The sequence below is a fragment of the Microcebus murinus genome, chromosome 19 (assembly GCF_040939455.1).
Source record: "Microcebus murinus isolate Inina chromosome 19, M.murinus_Inina_mat1.0, whole genome shotgun sequence".
In the NCBI taxonomy this organism is placed as follows: Eukaryota; Metazoa; Chordata; class Mammalia; order Primates; family Cheirogaleidae; genus Microcebus; species Microcebus murinus.
The window spans coordinates 34,205,610-34,222,635 of record NC_134122.1 but is presented as its reverse complement, the minus strand read 5'-3'; the positions used below and the strand labels follow the sequence as shown (position 1 = coordinate 34,222,635).

Sequence of the window (17,026 nt, the reverse complement as noted above, 5' to 3'; positions counted from 1 at the left end):
AGCTTATGGCCTGGAGAGTTGTCATGCCACATGCCTTGAGGGGTAGGAGGTGACCCAGGTGGAACCTAGTAGTATCCCTGAGTTGTGAAGACAGGGCTGAGAATCAGGGGATGTCAAGGCAGCTGGAATTGGATAGCAGAGCATGAAGAGGAGAGTTTCACAGAAAGAGGTGAATCATGAAATCTGCAGAAGGTTCCCTTCTAGTCCTCACCTGAGTGCTCATAAGCACCTCTGAGGGAGAAAAATACCCAAGGCAAGAAAAACAACCACTGGAAAGGAGGAGTAGAACAATCCCCAGAGCTCATACAGGGCAGGGAATAGTTTGTATTCCAACCAGACTCAGTAGAAAGCCCTGGCAATATATCAGGCATCAGGCAGAGTACTCAGTACTGGGGAAAACTATCTTTAATCTAATAGTTGTTCTGGTTCTGCTTAAGAAAGTGCAAAAGCAAACCTCAAGAAAGAAACTACTTCAAAGGAACAAAATTCCATTTAAGAATAAAGAATATTTATAGAAATCAGAAATATCTAGGGCCCCACAAAAAAATTTATAATCTCTGGCATCCAAAAAGAAATTCCCAGACATTCAAAGAAGCAAAAAAACATAACCCATGATGAGGAGGAAAAGCAACCAACAGAAACAGACCCAGAAATGACTCAGGTAACACAATTAGTAGATAAGGACACTAAAAATTATAACTGTTTTCCATATGTTCAATAAAGTAAGTGAAAGCATAATCGTGATAAGTTTTGACATGGGAGTTTGGTTTTTTGGGGGGTTTGTTGTTGTTTATTGTTTTGTTTTTTAAGAGACAAATTTTCACTTTGTCATCTAGGCTGGAGTGCAGTGGTGCCATCACAGCTCATTGCAGCCTCAAACTCCTGGGCTCAAGTAATCCTCCAGCCTCAGCCTCCCAAGTAGCTGGGACTACATGTGTGTGCTACTATGGCCAGCTAATTTTTTTTGAATATGGAAAGTTATTTTCAAAAACAAAACCAAACACCAGTAGAGTCTTTGACTCAATCTTCTCACTCTCTGACAGTCATTAATTACTGATTCTCTTTCAAGCAAAAATGAGGGTATCTTTAGTTTTTAAAATATTGTGTGAGTAGGTGTCGTCCTGGTATAAAAAATAATTGTTTTGTGGGTTGACTAATCAAATACTTTCATCTCAGCAGATTTTAGATTGCCATTAGGACTTTATATAAGACTCTGAAACCTCAGACCTACACATACGCAGGAAAAAAGTGTCTGGAAGTCTGGAACATGTCACTAAATGCCAATTTTCCTTTGGTCATTTCTCTTTCTTTTCTTTTTAATAATGTTACTGCAAAATGTGAGAATTTTAATAGTTAATGAACAACACAAAATCAAAGTATTTCACTGACTGGCTTGACATAAGACTGACACGATTCTGATAGCCCTAAAGTTGTTTTTTACATTTTTAATTGCAGTAAAATGTGTAAGACACAAAACTTTCCATTTTAACCATTATTTTAAGTGTGCCAATTCAGTAACATTCACTGTAATCACAATGTTCAGCAACTGCTATAACTTATCTAGTTCTAAAATGATTTTATCACTCCAAAAAATAAACTATAACCATTATATATCCCTCCCACTCCCCTCATCCCAATCCCTGATAATTTCTATTCTACTTTTCTCTATGAATTTGCCTATTCTACACAACCTCATATAAGTGGAATCATACAATATTTGTCATTTTATGTCTTGCTTCTTTTTTAGCATGTTTTTAAGCTTCCTCCACATTATAGTATGTATCAGAATGCCAATCCTTTTTATGACCGAATATATTCCATTGTGTGTATATATGGGTCAAATTTAGATCTCATTTGTGGATGAATACATGGATTGTTTCTACCTTTTGGCTACTGTAAATAATATTGTAATGAACAACTGTTTTATAAGTATGTGAATTTCTATTTTTCATCCTTTTGGGTATATACCTAAAAGTGGAATTGCTTTGTTATATGATAATTACATGTATAGCTTTTTGAAGATGGCCAAGCTGTTTTCTACAGTGGCTGCATCATTTTACATTCCCACCAGCACTGTATGAATGTTCCAGCTTCTCCACATCCTCTCCAACACTTGTTATTTTTCTTTCTTTTTAAAACAATTTTAGCTATCCTACCAGGTGTAAAGTAGTATCTTGATACAGTTTTGATGTGCATTTCTCTAAAGGCTAAGAATTTTACCATCTTTTCATTTTATTGGTTCCTTTATCTCTTCTTTGCAGAAATGTCTATTACAGTTCTTTGCCAATTTTGAATTAGGTTCTTCTTTGTTATTGAGTTTTAGAAATTCTTTACATATTCTGGATATTAAACACGTATCACTTACATGATTGGCACACATTTTCTCCCATTGTCTATTGGGAGAAAGGTTGTCTACTGACTTTCTTCATGACATCCTTTATGCAAAAAACCTTTTAATTTTGATGAAGTCCAGTTTACCTATTAATATTTTCTCTACTGTTGTGCATATTTTGGGTGTCATATCTAAGAATCCACTGCCAAATCCGAGGTCATAAAGATTTACCTGTACATTTTTTTCTAAGAGTTTCATGGTTTTAGCACTTATATTTACTTGGGTCACTGATCCACTTTGGGTTTATTTTTATACATGGTATGATCTAGGGCCCAAATTCATTCTTTTTCATGTGCCGATCCAGTTGTCCCAGCACTATTTATTGAAGAAAAAATTCTTTCCACATTTCATAGACTTGGCAATCTTGTCAAAAATAATTTGGGTATATGAATTTGTTTCTAGACTCTCAATTCTACTACATTGATCTATTATGTTCCATGTCATGCCAATCCCATGCTGCTTTTATTACCATAGCTTTGCAGTAATTTTTAAATTGGTAAGTATAAGTCCTCTAACTTTGTTATTTTTCAAGATTGTGTTGGTTATTATGGCCCTCATTGCCATTTCATACCTACCTGAAGATCTGCTTTTCCATTTTTGCAAAAAATGTTGGAATTTTGATAGAAATTGCAATGAATCTACAAATAGCTTAGGGCAGTATAGATATTTTAACAATATTCAGTCTTTCTATTCATAAATATGGAATGTCTTTTGTCTTCTTCTTCTTTTTTTTTTTTTTAGAGACAGGGTCTTGCTCTGTTGCCTGGGCTAGAGTGCAGTGGCATCATCATAGTAGCCTCAAATTCCTTGGCTCAAGTAATCCTCCTGCCTCAGCCTCCTGAGTAGCTGGGACTACAGACATGTGCCACCACACCTGGTTAATTTTTTGTAGAGATAGGGTCCTGGAGTATGTTGCTCATGCTGGCCAATTTCTTTTGGTCTAATGGAAAGTGAACCAGTCAAAAGATATAATCACTGTACTCTTGTTCCCTCAAGCTATGTGGCTTTCATTTCTCCACTCTATGAAGAAAATATGAATAATTTCCAGGGTCAATGAGATCTCATTTTAAGAGCATAAAAACATCTCAGAAGAACAGCTATTTAAGCTTGAAATATTGTGGTTAACAACTCAGGTAAGAAAAGTTGTTATAGTTTTATGATAATACAGCTCTATCACAAAAATAATGAAACACATGAATACAAAATGAAACATATTCTTATATATAGAAACACTCATACCCACAGAAAAAGACTGAGCTAGTACTCTTTATTTATATAACTGATTGATATCATACCATATTCAAAGGGGAGGAAATTATCTATAACTAAGATATTAAGAATACTATAGAAATAATAATACTTTGTTTATTCCACTTATTCAATATCCCATATATCAACTCTCATCCACAACCTCACAAACTTTCCTGAGGTATGTAGGAAGGTGGTTGTATCTTGAGGTTGTCTTCTTCGGCTGACGAAGAAGTGTATTTGATATTATTATTGAGAATGGCCAAGTGTGCTGCAGTATCTCTAATGTTTTATGCTAGTGGACACCTCTTAGTAAAAAATTTTTTGAGTACACACCCCTAAGATTTATGTGTTTAAAAATTATAGACATCAACTATTCTCTGCTCATTAAATTGAATACTAGTAAAGCTTAATTTTTTAGAAGAAAATTAAGTAATATTTTCTTTTTGTAAGTCAGTAGATCATCTTACACATTAAAAAGAAGACCACTGCTTTAGAGTACAGTATAAAAAAAAGAAGAAAAGAGGTGAAGGATTTTGTTCCTCATTATATATCCTAACTCTGCTTCTTCTTCTTAATACTCAGAGATTCTAAACTGTTGTCTCTTTCTTTCATGGTATTCTCTCACTTAATGTGTTAATGTTGCTTTGTTGGTATCAATAATAATTTTTTTCTCTACTTGATCCATTTTATAAGAGAGTTTCCAAGTGTTGCTCTTGGGGCAAAGATGGGTCAAAAATGCTGATATAAGATATGTGACAGGGAAAGATAAGAGGCTCCAAAGGGGGTAGGTGGTTCTCAGAAATAGCAGAGGGGAACCTGCCCTGTTGGTGGGGAGGGGGCTATAGGACAATTAGAACCAGGTCTAGAGGGCTGACAGACACCTAAGTATGGTATATTCTCCTAAGGTTTTTCCTCCCAGAAATTCATAAGGAAATTCAATTCCTTCTCTTGCTAAGTAAGTGGCTAGTGATCACTTCTAATAGGAATAAAATGACAGACAGAAAAGGACTGTTACCAATTTCCTAGGTGAAGAAATTACAAAAACCCCATTGCTAAATGAAATCATTTCCTGGTTATAGTACTACCTGTGTATTTCTTTCATTTTTAACACTGATGATAAAAGTATAATCCTCTCTCTTTGCAATTGATTGTTTCTAAGACAACAAATACTCCCATCTACCTTATAATTTGTTAAAATACATTTTTGGTCACACTACATTTAGAATGACATCATAACTGCAAAGTTCAAACATGTGTACACAAAGAATGTGTGAACTGCAATGCTTAGGTATGCAAAGTGATCTAAAGGGAGGGGAGAGTTATGTAATAGAGACCTGAATCAATCCTGTGTGGTTTGGGTTGATTTTTTTTTTTTTTTTAACTTACATCACTGAGCCTTTCCCGAGAGCTGCTCCGATGGAACCCCTTGGATTCTCCACTGGCGCTTTCACTGTCACTGTCCCTGCAGCTGTTCTGCCCTGGCTTGAGCTAAAGGCAAAAGAAAAGAGCAAAAAGGAAAAAGTCAATGGTCTGTTTCTTAGCTCCTGTTTTTTGAGCCTTGTCAAGAGTGAACAATTTAAGGTCCATTCTTCTTGGTTTTTGAATACTGCCAGGTAGGCTGCCATAGAAAAACACTGAGGATAGAATAAGCAAAATATTCACTGTGAAATGTCAATGTAGAGAAACGAATGAGCAAGACTTAAACATTTACCTCAAAAGCCTAACTAAGGACCATGAATTGGAAATTAGTCTTTCCTCGGGTTTTTTCTTCTGTTCCACTGTTATTTTTTTCAATAAAGAAAAGACCAAAAACATTGAATAGTCTAAAGCCAGATTACATTAAACATGATGTCTCACCTTATTTCCTCTGTCGGGGAGGGGAGGGGAGAGGAGGAGAGAGAGGAGAGAGGAGAGAGGAGAGGAAAGACAAACAACAAAACAGAGCAAAAAAGCCAAGGTTTTCTTCTCTGGGAAAACTGATTAGATGCTTTGATGTTATCCTTCAACCACTGGGAAGACACTTAATGATCTTGTTGAGACAACATTCTGGAGGTTGCCTTGCTAGATATTTAAAAGTAATGATTAAGAACTACAGATTAGGCTGGGCGCGGTGGCTCACGCCTGTAATCCTAGCTCTCTGGGAGGCCGAGGCGGGCGGATTGCTCAAGGTCAGGAGTTCAAAACCAGCCTGAGCAAGAGCGAGACCCCATCTCTACTATAAATAGAAAGAAACTAATTGGCCAACTGATATATATATAAAAAATTAGCCGGGCATGGTGGCGCATGCCTGTAGTCCCAGCTACTTGGGAGGCTGAGACAGAAGGATCGCTCGAGCCCAGGAGTTTGAGGTTGCTGTGAGCCAGGCTGACGCCACGGCACTCACTCTAGCCTGGGCAACAAATCGAGACTCTGTCTCAAAAAAAAAAAAAAAAAAAGAACTACAGATTAAGTAAGTTAAATCAGCATTCATTCAACAAATACGTATTAAGTACTACATCTGGTTTGGAACTAAGTGATATAGTGATATACTGATAAACCAAAAAAAAAAGTCTCTGATCTTATTAGGTTTACATTCTAGTGGTTGCTATACATTTATCCAGCTCTAATTTTCCATTAAGAAATGAACAACACACAAAATTGAAAAACATCAGTCTATATTAGAATATAAGCCATATATATATATATATATATATATATATGGATACATACACATACACACACATACCCACACCCCATTTTCAGAGACACTAAGCAATGTAATGCTGAAAGTTACAAGATACAGTCTCTTTACAGTGTTCTCAGTATAGCAAGATAAATATAACGACACAAGAAAATGGATACTAAATGAAACCAAAAAAGTAGCCAGTGATGTGCAGAGAAGTGATTTTTGAAGGCTTGGATTTTAAAAGTAGATTGGGCTCATATAGTTGAAAGGACAAGGCAAGACACTCCTGATGGAAGAAAGGCTGAAAGCAAAGACAGAAAAAGAAACATGCCAGGAAATTATTAAGAGTTGTCTCATATGAGAAACAGAGTTCCTTTTGGAAGAAAATATGAAGAAACATAAGAGAGTGGTACATGGATGAGAACCTGGAAAGTGTCAAGCAAAATACATGCTTCATTTTTCTAGGCAGGAGGGAACTTAAAGAGCAGAACAGGCAATAGGTAGCAAACTTTTGCCTGCAGGTTTTCAAGTGTCCTTGGAGCAAATGGGCAGATAGAACCAAGGTGAATGGATATGAGTCTGAATTAACATTCCTTGTACCTTTAAAGGGACTCTCTTTAAAGACTACAGTACAGATCCCACTTTTGGTCATTCCATTCACAGTCAGCTTCCCTCAAATCCCCAAAATAGAGCATTCTTTCTTGCTTTCAACCTTTCTTCAAATCTACTTTTATCACTTTCTTCTAGAATCCCTTTCTCTAGGAAGTCTTCTGTAATGGACCACAGAAAATTGATGCTAATTTTACTTTGTATCCTCCCGAGCCCTTAAGTACTTAATTTTCCTCCTAAATTAATGCTAAACCTACTCTAAGTTAATATAGATAGGTATGGAATAAAAATTCATAATGTTGTCATTCTCTTCAAGTTTTAACTTTTATAATGATTTACAAAAGGGAGATTTAATCTAAAGTGAACATCACCTTCTCTCCATTTCCTGAGCATTCCTTGTCCATTCCTGCTCTGTACTTTTTCACACCAGATTCTCTCTGTCTGGAATGTTCGCCCTCACCTTCTCTATGCTTCTGAGGTCAAGATTTTATTAAAGCTCAGATCTTATCTCTTCTACTATGGTCTTTGAAGAGCTCTTTCTTTCTACATTTACTTTTTTAAATATGCCTTTAATTCAACTATGGTGGCTCACGCCTATAATCCTAGCACTTTAGGAAGCTGAGGCAGGAGGACCACTTGAGACCAGGAGTTCAAGACCAGCCTGGGCAAGAGTGCCAGCCCATCTCTATAAAAACAGAAAAATTAGCCAGGTGTGGTGAGGAGTACCGCTAGTCCCAATCACCTGGGAGTTTGAGGCAGGAGTATGGCTTGAGCCCAGGAGTTTGAGGTTGTAGTGAACTATGAGCATACCACTACTTTCTAGCCTGGGCAATAGAGAAAGATCCTATTTTTTTTTTTTTTTAATGCTTTCAAAGTTTAGCTAACATTTAATTCTTCATGCTTTTGATAATTCTTCATGCTATATTTTTCTAGTTCAAAAAAGCCTATTGTTGCAATATAGTTATACTAATGATAAAATCTGTATGTAGAATGGGCCCTCTAATTCATAAGCACTGTCAGAACTCCTATCCTACTGGATCTATATGTAAGGGCAGGTAGAACCACGCCCAATATAAGGATGAAGAAACAAAGGAAACAAATGATGTGCTCAGAATTAGGCAAGAGATCTAGGACTAAGCCTCTATTGCCTACTCTTCTCTTTAATTCTTAGTGCCCATTTAGATGTTTACAGTTAACACAGAAGGAATGATTCTGTAATATATTCTTATTCTCCATATTTTTAAATATATTTGTGATAGTCAACTACCGTATATTCACAAAGAAAGAAATCTTATTAGGTGATGTTTGATCAAAACATGTTTATAAAACTCAGTTCCCCAACTTAGATGAGAAAAACATATCCAGCTGGGAATTGAGGATATAAGAGCATCAAGGCTTTTCCAAAGATCCAATTGGCTTAAAAAACCCTGGGCATCACACCTGGGCCTTTTCTGTGCTTCTTCATGACAGGAAGATGATGACTTTAACAAGGCCCAACAACAGATGTCAGAGGCTCTGACGTAAATTATCTGACTACATGTTGATCTAGGCTAAGGGCAAAATTCCTAAGGACTGAGAAGCAGCAGCTTGCTAGTCTTCGCAGTGCTCTGCCAGCAAAAGCACTTCAGTAAATTCTCTTCAGAAAGCCTTACATAAAATCCATACTACCCCTTTCTCTTCTAAAGCAGGGCTCAAGTTTAAAGGAAACTTAGGATTTTAAGCTGTCAGACAGCTAAATATTTCAAAGAAATGGACTGACTAGTAAATGCTAAAGCTAAACCACAAGATTTCAGGCAAAGAAGTGTTCATTCCTAATCCCATGAATATATTTTCAAACTGGCATTTTCAGTCACATCTGATGGATCATTTCAGGTAGCATAACTAACTCAGAAATTGTAATCCTTCACCTGAAATTCCCAGCTATTACCTACAACCAAGAGACATTGTAAAGGCCAGGTGCTGCCTTAAACATTTAAAGAGCTAAGAAAAACTGATCTACTTGCATTGATTTGTCTGAGCATTCATGGTTGCTATTATAAGAAAGCTTTTGCTATAACTGATGAAATAAGATTTGATATTATCAACCTTTAGATATTTCAGAACTTTGTTTATTTAATAATTTCTATAACCTACTCTCTAAGAAATTTCTTCCCATTAGAATATTATATAGTTTATGCATCAGAATTATAATAGAACAAAACAAATAAAATGAACAGAAGCTGGTATCTGGCAGTAGTGGCAGTGATTCTATCAGTAAAATTAACATCTTGTATAAAATATAAGAAGCCAGTTTATTTTTCATTAGATTTCACTGTCAACAATATATCCTCCAAACTCTGAAATTGTGATCTCATTATAGTGTTAACTGTTATTAATGGCTAATTAGGAAAATAACGATCCAAGGTTTTATTCACTGCTAATGAACATGTAACAAAGTTCCACCACTCTGGACTATGTGAAGGTAGAGCAATTCTGTATACATCTGCTCAGCATTTGTGAGCCGGACTATACCATTCTTTCCAGCTAGAGTATGGAGGATTCCAAAAAGATGCTTGATGCCCAGTAGGTGTCATTAACCTGTCAAACAAAATTTACAGAAGGATAAATTATGTAGAGAATATATGCCTGGAACTTGAGAGGATTGATGTGAATTATGCAACACAATGCAGAAGAGTGTTCAAAGGTAATCTCCTTCCACAGTTTTAGTTCCTCAAAGTAGCATATATCCTCTTTCAGACTGCTGAGTTTTCCTGTAGAGATCTAAATGAACTCTACACAATGTTTCCAAAGTGTGTCAATAAGCTCAAAACTTTTGTCTTTTGCAGAGAAAAATTTTAGACTTTACTTTGATGGTAGACTTTACCTACCATTGAAGTGGCAAGTACTTAAAATTATAAAAATATTATTTTTCTTTTTCAAAGTAAAATTGTCCTCAAATTATAAAAATTTCATGGGTTGAATAGCATTTGCACTGTTTTATTTCTTAAGCTTTAAAAGGTATGTCAGAGAAGACACATGAATCAAACTAAAGGATATAAGGAAAATGCTGACACATCAAAATAAGCTAACATAAATTAACTACTACAAAAAATTATAAAGTTGGATTGAGAATTATTTTTTAAAAATGGAAACTATATTGTACTTTGAAATGGACAATAGCATGTTGTACATAAAGGCTAAAAATTAAGAAAATTTTGGATACTAAGGCAGGAAAATGAATTGTGCAAAATTTCTCTGGGATCATAGAATCAAAGGTAATCTTGTTATTCCCTACAGTACAGAAAGTGTTTTAAGTAACTATTTGCTAAGCTTAAAGCTAATTATAAATAAAATTTAAATATTAAAAATACTCTAGCCTGGGCAACATAGTGAGTCCCTGTCTCTACAAAAATTTTTTAAAAATTATCCAGGCCTGGTGGCATGTACCTATAGTTCCCAACTACTTAAGAGGATAAGGAAGGAAAATCACTTGAACCCAGTAGTTTGAGGCTGCAAGGAGCTATAATAGCACCACTATCTATACTCCAGTCTGGGCAACAGAGCAAGAACTTGTCTCTTGAAAAGAAAAGGAAACAAATGGGAAAGGAAAAGAAAAAGAAAGAAATTAAAAGGATTTAAATCATAATAAACAGAGAATAGGAGAAAAATAAGGGAAGTGACAAGAAAGCAAAAGCATAAGACTAAGTGTTCTGATAATATAAATAGAGTAAACTTCCATTTAAAAAAAAGGCAAAGATATCTACTTTGTATTGGGTTGGACACACAGATAGATATCCAATTATTTGTTGATCACAAAGAACTCCAAAATCTAAAAATAGATGGAAAAAGACAAAAGGTTAGAAATAAATGGCTTGGTGAAGTCATATGTCAAAGACAGTATTGTTAGTTACTATATAGAAATAGTAACAAAATGTAAAATATTTACCTTTTATATCTCTGTATTTTATACTAAAGGTATAAGTTTGTTTTAAACCTTTATTTGAAAGTAAAACATTTTATTTATTTATTTATTTATTTTAGTCTTAGAAAACTGATGCATAAAAAGTAAAATATTTTAAATAATATTGGAAACCAAAAAAAGGTAGGAGACTTTAGCATCCTAGTAATCAGGCAGCAAGAAAACAAAACAATGAAAAAGAAAACAGAGGTTAAAAAACAAAGTTTGGCTTAGTTATTTATTATACAATAAATTTGGTAACTTAGACAGACACACCTCTTCAAGCCTATATGGGATCAACTAAAAATACACTAGGTCACAAGAAATACTAGAATAAATTTCCAAATGTAAAAACTACATGAGCAGCATTTCCTATAATAAAAATTAATGACAGCACTAAATGTCCATATCACCTAAAGAATTTTTAAAATCTTTTTTAAAAAGTAATTTTAAAAATCCTTTCCACAATTATAATTGAGTCAAAGAGAAAAATCACATATACACATATCCCACTTAAAAATTAAGAAAATTAAAAGTATAAATATACAAATCAAAAAAAATTACAGGATGCTGTAAAATGTTTGTTAGAGGTTACCTCATGAACTTTAGGTATTTTCTATTAAATGGGAAGGAACAGATATAAATAACATAATTATAGAGATCAAAATGAATTAAAAAATGACACAAGAAAGCAACTATAGGGAAAATTAGAGGCGGCAATCCTACAAATGAAAAAAACATAATGAATTAGATATTAAAATATTGGATAATTAATAAACTACAGTATAATTGGGGGGTACACACATGATAAAACGGACAACTCTTTTACAAATCTAAGTATAAAAAGAGATAGCAAGCAAATAAAATATTAGAATTAAAATATAATAGAAAATTTTCTAAAATTATAGCAGTAAACATTATTTTATGGTGGTACTTTCAAAACTATAATCAAACATTAATAGTTTAAAATTTTAAAGAACATTTAACAAAATTGGTTCCAGAGTACAAAAAGTTATGGAAAACTAATTTGTGCTAAAATCTAGAGAATTATGTTATGACCTTCCTAATTTAAAAAGGTACAAAAATCTGATGCAATACAACAAAATGAATTTAATAACAGCCCACCAAGTTTTAGGAGAATTTTTCACAAGAATATTAGATTTCTTCAATTTGCAAATGGTCATGAGGGAAATTCATGAGGTGGTAGCACTGCTCTAAAATTGAAGTATAGTGATGATTATATACCTCTATAAGTTTACTAAAATTCATTAATTTGTACCCTCAAATGAGTGAATTTTATGCTATATATATTATATAGATATATAACTTATATTTCAATAAAACAGTTTATTTTAATAAAGAGTCCATCAGTTTAATCCATCATTCCAGAAAAAGTCTGGTCCCTGGGTTAAGGGTTCACTTGACTAGGCTCACAGAAGAGCTACCTTTCTTAAAGTCAATTATACTACTTATGAAAATCTAAACATGAGAATAAATAGGGGGGCAAGTATCTTGAGAGCCATCTTGGAATTCTGCCTACCACAGCGGGTTTAAAAAACCAAAAAAGGGAGAAATTGCCTCTAAATCCATGTATCCATAGTCACTCCACTGGAATTAGAAAAGTTTCATTTATGCAAAAGAAGAAACAGGATTCTTAGATACGCTTGCACTTTAGAAAGTTATTTATCTGTGTTAGTGATGTTTCCAAATAAACACTTAAGGTATTACTGCACAGATAATGACTTGAAGGTTGTGCTATTAGCTTGGAAAATGAAAACTACTGAAGTGCTTCAACTTGCCAAACACATATATTATTCAACATTTAAAGAAAGGGGTTCAGTGGACTTCACAGCAATAGAAAAACTGTAAGTTAATAAAATAAAGAGAAGAAAATAAGCCAAGATCAATCTAACTATATAGTTTCAAACATAAAACAAAAAGCAATTAAGACAATCAAAATCAATCTAATCAACTTTGACAGCCTTACAATACACATACTCAACCTAGAAAGCAGAACTTCATGTTCTCAAGGGAATCATAAACTCTACTCTCTATGCTTAGGCCGAGAGGCTATTATGATACTATTTCTTCATAACACAATAAAGTGAAGGTAAGAGAAAGGATGTATAAAAATAGTGTATATAAAAAAATGCATAACTCACACCTCTATCTACAACGTGGGTAACATTCCTAGGTTGAATTATGTTGATAAAGGGCATAATAACATACCTGATTTTCATTTTTGACCAGAAAGTAAGTTTAAACTATAGAAGAAAAAAAATGTACAAGAATGGGATTAAAGATAAAAGCCAGAATAAATAGAAGGTGTTTGGCAGTCCTTATGTGTAACTATGGACTAAAAGATAAATCTGTTTTCAAATAGGTTCAGAAATTCACACATAATACACAAATACAATGCAAAAATAACTTGATTAAAGGACTGCCTTAGTATAGTTCCTAGCTTTCTGAAAATAGGATTTTAATTATTAAAAACTAATTGAGACAATATTATTTTGTTTTCAAGGAGAATATATAAAAATCACACATAAAACTTACTTTTTATGATTTTCCGTAAGAAAACATGTTTCAAACATTTTAAATGGCTTGCCATTCTTTAAAATAACTATCACCCTCAAACATAAAATGCTTTATATTTTTTGTTTCTCCCATTCTGCTATGCAAAAAATGGTCAAGTGAAGGTCTAAGAAAGGAAATATGTAAGATGAATCTGGAACATCTTGTCTTTGTAGAAAAATCATGTCAAAGGAGGTTGGGAGCCAAACTGAAGGGGTTCCCAATGAGGGAAGAGGGGACAATTTGAATATCAATAGCCAGAACAATGGACAGAAATACATCAAATATGTTTAAATCCACAAATACACAGTGATCCTAAAAACAAAATCAATCAAACAAAAAACAATCCAGCAAATAAATAAATATTTCACTGGTTGCCTTTAGAGGACCTTTTGAAGATGAAAAAAATACACAAAGAGTCAAGTATCAGTGGCTACTAATATCTGATAACATTATAAACAGAGAAAACCATATAATACATGTCACCAAATTTAAAAACATCACACTGCCAATATAGTACCCTCCCAATCAAACCTGAATCTTATCAAACTAAAATCTATGAGTTTATAGGAAATATTAAGAGAAAAAGGCACACATTGAACTACAAATCAGATGAAATCAGAAAAATCTACAAATCACCTGATTCTCTCAATGAGTAAATTGCAAAGTGAATATAGAAGAATAGGAATGATAGTACAAGACATGTGAGAACTCTCAACCAATTTCCATGTGCACATCTTAGTTTAAAAATAATTTGAGTAAAGTATAAAAAAGTTATGAGATAAACTCATAAATATGTACACTAAGTATTGATTATATTAAGGAATTATTGTTTATATTTTGGTGTAGTTACAGTAAAAAAGCAGAGTCCATTAGAGATACATGCTAAAATATTTATAGGTAAATTGATTTGATATCGAGGTTTTATTTTTCAAAATAATAAAGAGGATAGGCAGAGCAGTACCTGTTGGGGAGGGGTGATGCAGGGGTATAGAGGAAACGAGATTAGCCCTGTCTTAGTTACTGAAGCTGAATGATGTGGGTTCATTATACTATTATCCCTACCTTCATAAATGTTTTAAAATTGCCTTAAGTTTTTATTTTTTTATTTTTTTGAAATAGTGTCTCACTTTGTTGCCTGGGCTAGCGTGCCACGGCGTCAGCCTAGCTCACAGCAACCTCAAAATCCTGGGCTCAAGCAATCCTTCTGCCTCAGCCTCCTGAGTAGCTGGGACTACAGGCATGCACCACCATGCCCGGCTAATTTTTTCTATATATTTTTAGCCGTCCAATTAATTTCTTTCTATTTTTAGTAGAGACGGGATCTCGCTCTTGCTCAGGCTGGTCTCAAACTCCTGAGCTCAAACAATCCACCTTTCTTGGCCTCCCAGAGTGCTAGGATTACAGGCATGAGCCACTGTGTGCGGCCGAAAATTGCCATAAGTTTTTAAAAACTCGTATCTGGAAAAGATATTGTTCATCTCTAACACATACACTTATTTTTTATCCACTTAAATAGAAAAAAATTATGACATCTAGGATTTATTGTAATATAAAATACTTTGGCTGTAATCTATCAAAATTTTTACAATCTGAATTTTTATAGCAAACCTCAATCCAACAAGCCACTGTTTTGATCTCAGTTCATTTCAAATCCAGTCAAAAATTAAAATCTCATCAAGGCTAAGGCCCCTCCTCTGTCCATAGCTATCTTAGGAACCTATATGTCACTAAACTTATCATCAATTAGTGATTAGCCCATGAAAGGCTACATTATTTACATAAGGACAGAACTAAATTGGTCAGCGAGCACTAGAGTTAACTTTGTTGAAAAGCCACAGACATTTCAGACGTAGGACAGGTTCCACAAATACATGCCCTAGAATATTTGAGATCCCTGTTATGGACTTAATTGTATCTACATAAAATTCACATTTGAAGTCCTAAATCTGCCTCCCTCCCAAATTACTTCAGAATGTGACTGTATTAAGATGTGGGGCATTTAAAGAATGAAGTTAAAATAAGGCTATTAGAATAGGCCATAATCCAATCTAACTAGTGTCCTTATAAGAAGAAAGTAAGGCATTCAGTGACACCAGGGATATGTGCTTATAGAGACAAAGCAAGAAGGTGGCCATCTACAAGCCAAGCAGAAAGGCCCCAGGCGAAAGCACACTGGCTACCACCACCTTGATCTTGGAACTCCTAGCCTCCAGAGCGGTGAGAAAATAAATTTCCGTTTTTTAAGCCCCCCATTCTGTGATATTTTGTTATGGTAGCCCTTGCAAACTAATATAATCTATTTATTTAGGGTACAAACAGCCTGACTGTAATTTTTTCTACCTTAGAAGACAATGAAACAGGACAAAACAATGAAAACCAGCTACCTTTCCATTTTTTCATTACTATCAAGAAATTCTGGGAAACATTTTATTCAGTGTGACCACTTCTCCCATTCTCTGTTTAACCCCCTTAAAGAAGGCTTTTGCTTCCACATGTCATAAAACTACTCCTATCAAGCTCAACAACAGCCTGTTTACATTTGCAGAACTCCAGGCAAGAAATCCAAAAACCCTCTAAGTAGTTGAAAGTGTACATCAAGCTAATATAGTGTTAAATACCATATGTCCTATCCTTCTACCTTGATTATTTATAATGTCAACAAAGCCCATGTTTTAGTTTAGAATTCTGTATTCCTTGAAGTTTCCTGATGGAATGTGACAATGTAGAAGAACCAGCCATCAGCCTAGTGCACTTTTCTTTCCATCTGTAGTTCTGTCCTACATCTCAAGAAGCCTCACCTACACACATGCTGACATTCCAGACCAATTTCCAGACCCCATCCACATCACAAACTTTATCCAACTCCCACTAGCAGGGACCCCCACATGGGTCTAGACATAGACATATCTGTGATGCAATTTGCTCTCAAATGATGAGCTTAGAGAACAGCCTGTGGAAGCCAAGTTGACGATATCTGGGCTGGAAATTTCAGAGTCTCAGATAGCTAATAGCATGGTGTAAAAGGGAAGAGAGGTGGGCTCTAAGAAGACATATATTTGTCCCTTTGAAACCTTTTTCTCTGTGAAGAAACATGGCTTACAAAGGGCAAGAACAGGGTCCAGGGCAAAGGTCCCTCTTGTATGGCTTTAAAGGCAGTACCGATCATTAATGATCTTCACATTGTTAAACCTAGTGGTCATTCTCAGTCCTGATCTTTTCGATGTAACCATAGCATTATACATACTCAATCACTCACTCATCCTTGAAGCACTTTGCTTCACTCTTGCTTTTCCTTCTACCCCTCTGGCCATTACTTACTAGTCTTTTGCTGGTCATTACAATGGCCTACAAGGCAGCCCCCACTTTATCTGGCTCCCCCATCATTTCTCTGATCTCATTTTGTACTACTATCTGCCTTGCTCACTCTGTAACAGTTTCACTGGCCTCCCCACTATTCCTCAAACAAGCCAGGCATATTCCCACCTCAGGGCCTTTGCACTCACTGGACCTCTCTATATGGAATGTTCAACCCCATAAGGACACATGGCTCACTACCTCTCTTCTTTATATCGTTATTTAAATATTATTTTCGCAT

The 17,026-nt window shown here is 34.7% G+C and overlaps 1 protein-coding gene across 3 annotated transcripts in view; it reads right to left on the bottom strand.

Annotated features, from left to right (window-relative positions):
• The window catches only part of AUTS2 (activator of transcription and developmental regulator AUTS2), a 1,182,161-nt gene that overhangs the window by 640,913 nt on the left and 524,222 nt on the right, over positions 1-17,026 (bottom strand). For all 3 annotated transcript variants that reach the window (XM_012764364.3, XM_012764362.3, XM_012764369.3), the window contains one exon: positions 5,030-5,131. In XM_012764364.3, coding sequence (XP_012619818.2) covers positions 5,030-5,131 — 102 coding nt within the window. The remainder of the gene's footprint in view (positions 1-5,029; positions 5,132-17,026) is intronic.